This window comes from Dysidea avara, chromosome 8 (assembly GCF_963678975.1).
Source record: "Dysidea avara chromosome 8, odDysAvar1.4, whole genome shotgun sequence".
NCBI lineage: Eukaryota > Metazoa > Porifera > Demospongiae > Dictyoceratida > Dysideidae > Dysidea > Dysidea avara.
In genome coordinates this window covers 17,699,348-17,706,233 of record NC_089279.1, presented here as the reverse complement: position 1 = coordinate 17,706,233, position 6,886 = coordinate 17,699,348, and the positions used below count along the sequence as shown (strand labels likewise).

At 37.6% G+C, this 6,886-nt stretch overlaps 1 protein-coding gene across 3 annotated transcripts; it reads left to right on the top strand.

The window, feature by feature from the left end:
• The first annotated feature begins 3,581 nt into the window (after window positions 1-3,581).
• LOC136263450 (uncharacterized) lies at window positions 3,582-6,121 on the top strand. 3 transcript variants are annotated; one of them, XM_066057977.1, is made up of 5 exons: window positions 3,582-3,711; window positions 3,771-3,869; window positions 3,926-4,069; window positions 4,589-4,663; window positions 5,325-6,121. In XM_066057977.1, the coding sequence occupies exons 1-5, from the start codon at window positions 3,667-3,669 to the stop codon at window positions 5,943-5,945; spliced, it is 984 nt and encodes a 327-aa protein (XP_065914049.1). In that variant the 5' UTR covers window positions 3,582-3,666; the 3' UTR covers window positions 5,946-6,121. The 3 variants fall into 3 exon arrangements, 2 of the variants coding, with proteins under 2 accessions (XP_065914049.1, XP_065914050.1); XM_066057978.1 differs by lacking the exon at window positions 4,589-4,663; XR_010704646.1 differs by having other exon boundaries at window positions 3,771-4,202; window positions 4,589-6,121.
• Window positions 6,122-6,886: the final 765 nt, after the last annotated feature.

Below are 6,886 nucleotides of genomic sequence, written 5' to 3'. Positions count from 1 at the left end.
GGAGTCACATACTGCTATGGCATAGGGTCATCTGGCAAATTGCTTTCTTTCAAATAGTTAAGCCATTTTATTTCACTTTGGTCTTCTTTACAGGAGGATCTCAAGGTTTCCAAGCCTGTTAAACTATACCCTCAAGTAGTGAGTTCAACAAATCATGTGCTTTATTCTGGGCTAGAGAGGGTAGATACAACAATGCTCTTCAACCAGTAGTTGTAGGATATGTTACCGATGATGCTTACCAAGATTTGCTTAAACATCATCCCACTTCATCTTATCCCAATGACAATGTTCATTCTTAATCCTACTTCATCTCTTATTGTCAATGAATCAGTGGTCTTGTCCTGTTTGCATACTTTTCCAAAAGGCATATAGTCCTGGAGCTTCCAAACTTCAAGTTCAGCACCTCCTTGATGCAGTCACTGGTAGTACTGCCCCAGCTGCCAGAGAATGGCTGCTCTCACTCACTTGTCTTATGAACCATCTTTTGTCAGGTAAGGCTCCTCCCTGCTTAGCTCCATGGTTGTGTGGTGCCCCTTTAACTGCTTTGCTTAAGAAGGGTGGAGGCGTTCATTTATATTGCTGTCGGTGAAGTTCTGCATTGGTTAGCCAGTCGTCTTTGTTGTCTTGCAGTCTGTCCTTCCCTTCCTCACACATTTTTACCCTATGGTCAAATTGGTGTTGGCATCCCTGGAGGTCTGGAAGGTGCTATCCACATCACTCTTTATTTTATTTCTCCATTTTGTTTTGGAGGTTTAGGATCTGTTCCATCTGCTTCAACTGCCTTTTTAGGTTCATGTAACAGTATACGTGACTTGGCTTCCACCCTTCTTTCTGTTGATGTTAACCAGCTTAATTTTCTTGGTGAGGAGGCTGCTGCTGCACTTTTTTCTAACATTTCTATATAGTAATTCTTTCATTCTCCCGGCCTCTCAGCAAGACCTGCAGGCTATGCTAGACCAATGTATCTTTGATAATCTGTATGTTTCTAGGGATCAGGCACGTTTAACTGTTCTGACACATCCTTCTGGTGCAGAGACAGTTATAATTTTTTTTAAAATCCCAGTGAAAATGTCAGGAAAATTAAAGCTTTACCTCACGTTGATAGACTGCTGCTTTACACAATTTGGCATTCAGGGATTACATCAATAGATTTACTTAACCTTAGTATGTATAATGGTACAATCATTACTGTGTTCACTGTTTACCTATGCACTAGCTATGAAAACTATACAACCTTGGACTACTTCCTTGTATTTTGATCTGACATTTTGTTGGGCAGGTTCCATTGTGGTTGACCATGCATGATATTTGCCTGACAAATGGCCTATGTCAGGCAATAATAATTGACTCTGTTCTGGTACAAGCAGTGGCTGGCTTAAAGCTATCCCTAGAGCCTGTCTTGGTTTGGCCATCCCTGGACCAGAATTCGTTGTTGGGTTATGTCTGTGGCTTGGAGTAACCTTGTTTCCTCTTTCTCCATTGTGTATACTTGCCTCTCTTCTATGGACAGCTTTGGTGACCATCTGTTAGGCTGCTCTCATCAGTCTCATGGTCCTATAAGAATCCATTGTCATGACACTCTTGTTAACATTATTTATAATGCCCTTTCTCAAGACCATCCTGGTGTTCTTAAGGAACAGAGGGCTTCATGATAATGGCCTGCGGTCTTCATCCTGACTTTCAACATGGTTGTTCTGCTTACCATACGCAGCACTATTCAGCCTGCTTTTATTTTCTTCTCTGCTTCATGTGCTGGGGTAGCTGCTGCAGCTGGAGAGGTGGCCAAGGATTGGAAATTGTGGAGAAGGTTGGATCTGCTTAGTAGTGGAGTGCTTTGGAGTGTGGACTCTTTTTGTCTTGACAATGTTAAAAGTTATTGCTGACCACGTACTGCTTGAAGCAGGCTGTTTTACCTGGAATTTACCATCTAGTAAATTGCATTAATTCCTCAATTTACCACAGTAGTAAACTAAGTATAGGTTTACTTGTAGTTAATGTGCAGTAAATCAAACTCTTTGCTTTACTGTCTAATTTATCAAGTGGTAAACTAACATAGTGCAACAATGTCTGATTAACCTTTAGTTACCCTACAGTAAACTAACAAGCCTAAGCAACTACTAGCTATATATTCTGTGTACATGCATGCATATAATATTATGTGTCACAGTATCATACGTACACTATCTGTTCCACCACAGCTATAGCTACAGAAAGAGTGTTGTGTTGTTACAGTGTGTAGTAGTGTAGTATATAGATTCAGTTTAAAATAATTAATCCACAATATTATATTTAAAGTATAGAGGTAACATTTTGTTATGTATTTTATTCAGGTATATGAAGGCACATGTCCACTGAACCAACTGCTTGGAAGAAGGATTTGCAGGATACGCATTTATGCACGGTGGCACTGGCATGTTTATTTCAATAAACAATCATTAAATGACTAAGCCAAGAACTAAGCAATCCACATGGCTATAATAATTTATCACTAAGCTAATCAAAATTCATTTATAATAACAATACAGGAATGTGCTATTTACAATTGTGGTCACCTTTCAGTACCGGATCAATGAACATGTAAGATCCTTCCCATAGCAGCAGCTTTACTGCATGTACTACAGCACTGAAAAAGAGGGTAAGATATAGATAAGATACCCAACACTATTATGTTTGTTCCAGCCTTATATAGCATACAGCTTTCAAATATCTGAGACAAGCTACATTTATAACTTGCTAGGAATACTAGCTATGTGTGTCTGACTCTGAAAATAGGCCTATAGTAGTCAAAGCACCATGTATATAGGAGTTTTGTAATTTGAACACTTTAACCAATCACAATAATATTATTAAAAAATGCATGTAGCTATGAAAACACTTAGATCTTCCATGGAGTCATGGACTTGTGCACTTTGTCACATATACGTATACAAAGCCATTTCTTACTCTGTTAGCTATACACTGTTAAAAATAAAGAGTAACCACCACTCTGAGAGTTCCCAGTGTAGGGAGGATTTAACACCCCATGGAGAGTAACCAACACTCTGAAGAGAATAACCATTACTCTGAAGAGTAACACCACCTTCAGAGCATGTGCTACTCCCCAGTTACTCCTTTGGAGTAATGGTTACTCTCCAGGGGTGTTAAATCCTCCCTACACTGGGAAATCCTTGAGAGTTGTGGTTACTCTTCATTTTAACAGTGTATCAGGGGCGGTTTTAGGGGTTTTTCTGTGGTTTCCAGAAACCCCCTCTGAAATAGCGCACGCCCCCTACGATTCGTCTGGGTGATAAAAATTACAAGGAGTTATACATACTGTATTATATTATTTTTGTCTTTAACTTGCAGCTAGGCTGAAGTTGCAATTCCAGAGAACCAGAGCCTGAGAAATCCCCTCTGAAAATTTCTAGATCTGCCCCTGTTATATTATGTAGTTTAGTTTAGCCATAGGGGTATAGCTAAAGGATCTATGGTTTAGCGGCTAATTTTAGTAGAAACGTTAGCTATAGAGCGAACAAAGCCCATACGCGCGTGCATGTATAGCTAGTTTCAGTCATCACCTCTTTGAAAATAAATGATGTAATAAATTAAGTGACGACCAATTACGTAACTATAATAGTTAATTGTTGGTGAGCCTTAACGGCGGTACTAATCTCCGTAGGATGAAAGATGGAGAATTTACAAGGGTACTCCAAAGACGACATCGCAATCATGGTAGGGATTTGCGTGTATCCTATGCATTGTAGCTAAGCATTTCGTTATTCTACTTATAGGCATTGTACGCCAATGATTATACTCGTAACGTTCAGCTGACGTCTCTAAAGCAGACTGCAAGAAATAACACGACCAAGGCGCCTATTCACGCACACTTGGTTGTTAATTTAAGAGCTTAAGCAATACAGGTATAAATGGTGATATAATTCTCTAGGAAGACAATGATGAATCGCGCAAAGACAGTGACATAGATCAGACAATGAATGCGGATAATTTACTACTACAGAGTTGCAGCAAAAATACTTCTAGGAATTTGCACGTGCCTATTAGAGACAACATTACAGTGAACCAATCAATGGTATGCTACGTGCATGGTTTAAAGCTTTAAAAAGCCAGATTAATATTATTGTCTTGACTAAGTATCTGAGGAAACCAATTTTGAGCATTCATTAAATTTGGGTGATGATGTGCAACCCTTCCAAACAATGAAGGTACTGATTTATTAACCATGCACTGCAAACTTTCTGTAAACAGGTTGTGTCCCCAACAACATTAAAAATAATTGGCGCGGCAATGCAGACAGGACGAATTCTGATCTGCTGGCTGCCCTTAATTGGTGCGGCATTGCAGACAGGATAAATTCTGATCTGCTGGCTGCCCTTAAAGTGTGAACAGGATGAATTCTAATCTGCTGGCTGCCCTTAATTGGAGCGGCATTGCAGAGTGAATAATTCCTGGTCTGCTGGCTGCCCATAATGGAGCGGCATTGCAGCAGGAATAATCCTGATCTACTACTGCAGTTGTGATTTTACAATAGTAACACACTTAGAGTGTATACATTTCTGTAATTTAAGGTAGTTATATTTTGAATTCTTAGACTTTTACTAAAGAATCAGCTGCTTCACCTAAATCAAGAGATCATGTGGTACAGTGTCACATGGAAACCAGAAAGGCATGTTGAGTTATGCATAAAACAATGCACAAAATAGGTACAATCATGGATTTTTTCTCCTTTCTCCAACTTTTCAAACACACCTTAAGTAGTTAAAGTCTAAGTAGCTAAAGTCTTTGAGCAGGCTGTAGGACCAGGTGTCCTACAGACCTTCAGCACTTGTGCTGTAAAGCATTAATAAATAAGTAAATAAAAAATATTCCTAATTTTAAGGGAATCTTGAAATTTATTGATTACAATGTTGCTATATTTTGGCACATAGCTACTTAAAAATTACTTTGTGAAAGTTCATTGTTTGGGACATTTGAAAATGTTGCATAATTCACTATGTATGAAGTCCCATAAAGTGTATCGTTTTGTGCAGTGAAATGTACTATTTTAATTCACTTGTTTATCACTGCTTGAAGTATCTTAGTTTACTACAGTGGTATATCCCCAGTATATGGAACAGTTAATTGTTTGTTATTTTAGTAGTTTTTCAGTAAACCCGCATTCACTGATGTTTTACTGAGAGTTTAAAACTTAGTAAAATAATTATGTTCCATATACTTAAGTTTACTGACACTTTACTATCAGTATAACTACAGTAAGGCATCATAACAAATTAGTAAACTAAGAACCTTCAAGCAGTGTATCTTGATAACATGTATGAACTATTTAGAGGGGGAATAGGTCCTTGGAGTCTATAAGAAGAAGAAGAAAAGACCGAATAACCAAAACAAAAGATAAACATAATATTAATAAAGGACCAGAAATTGAATTTTCCAGCAAGTTCAAAAAACGTCTAAGCCAGTCCCCATATTCCCCCTTACCTGTTGGAGTAGTAGAGGAAGACATTCTCTCAGAAACTGACTGTTGTTCCCAAGCTTCATTACAGTTAGACACAAGAGGTGGTGAATTACAGCAAAATGAAGCTGACTATGCCAGCTTAGCCATAGTAAGTGAAAAACACCCCAATAGAGCTCTTTTATTGGATCCCATCCTAATCCCTGTTGAAGAACCTAAAGTCATTTTTAATACAGGAGATCTTGTTCATGATAGTAAGTGTACCCAACTAGTTCTTGCAGCAAGACATGAAAGAAATCAAGCACTTCAAGTTGTGCAAACTTATCGTGATTTAGCAGAGAAAATCCAAGAAGAGAAACGAAAGGCACAAGATGAACTTGAAACCAGAGTAGAAACTGTTCGTAATTTCTGGAGAAATGAGGTGGTTGAAGGACAAAGTAGATCTGGGAAGATTTTAAGGGCTGCACTGTTCAGAAAGAAAGATGCTGCAAATTAGTATAGCAAGACTGCACAAGTATATCAGGGATAAATATCAACAGGCTGATTACACATGTACAATCAACTGTAAATGTTATTAATATACTGCATGAAAATATATGCATCTCTCTGTTAATTAAGTAAAAGAAAGTATTCTGTAGGTCTTATGAAGCAATATATGTGCATAATTATAACCATAAATGTCTACATATGCATGTGTGGGAGAAACAGGTTCAACAAATGGGATGTGATGCCTGCAAAATAAATATGATGTAATACCTGCAAACAATGTGTACAGTGCCTATCATGTGGTTGACACCATATACGGTATGTTGAGTAGATATGCTGGCTGACTCACCTTATTCATGAATAGGCTAATATATATATAGGAACTGTTTTACCAATATAAGTGTGTATATAGCTTAGATACAGTATAGTAAAAACTTGATTGCAATGATACACTTCTCTTCATTGTTATACGTAAATGTTACATGCATGTATAGTCAATAGACTCAATGAATTGTGTTACAGTAATTGTCTTTTACTGCTGCCTGGGTTGTGCATCCTATCAAATGGAACACTATTATGGTACAGAAATACAAAAAGATAAAATACAGAAATACAAAATTTTAAAGCTACTGTACCTACAAATGACTATAATTATACTGTTAACATCATAGTCCAGAAAAGTTGTTTATTGGAACAACAATGGTAACTATATCTTCAACAATGCCAAAAGTTATTCTTTCTGTAACATAAGCACATCTGCACAGTAAATCCGTTACTGGTACGTATGCATCTGAGTGGTTGCATGGATTAAATACACGCCATACTTCAATTGGTGATCCAAACCATTCTTTATGTTGATGTGGCAATAACCAATTAACACTTGCCATAGTTACATCTATTAATTTTGTGCTGTTATCTGTTTGAAACATTGCTGATACAGTTATGTAGTTC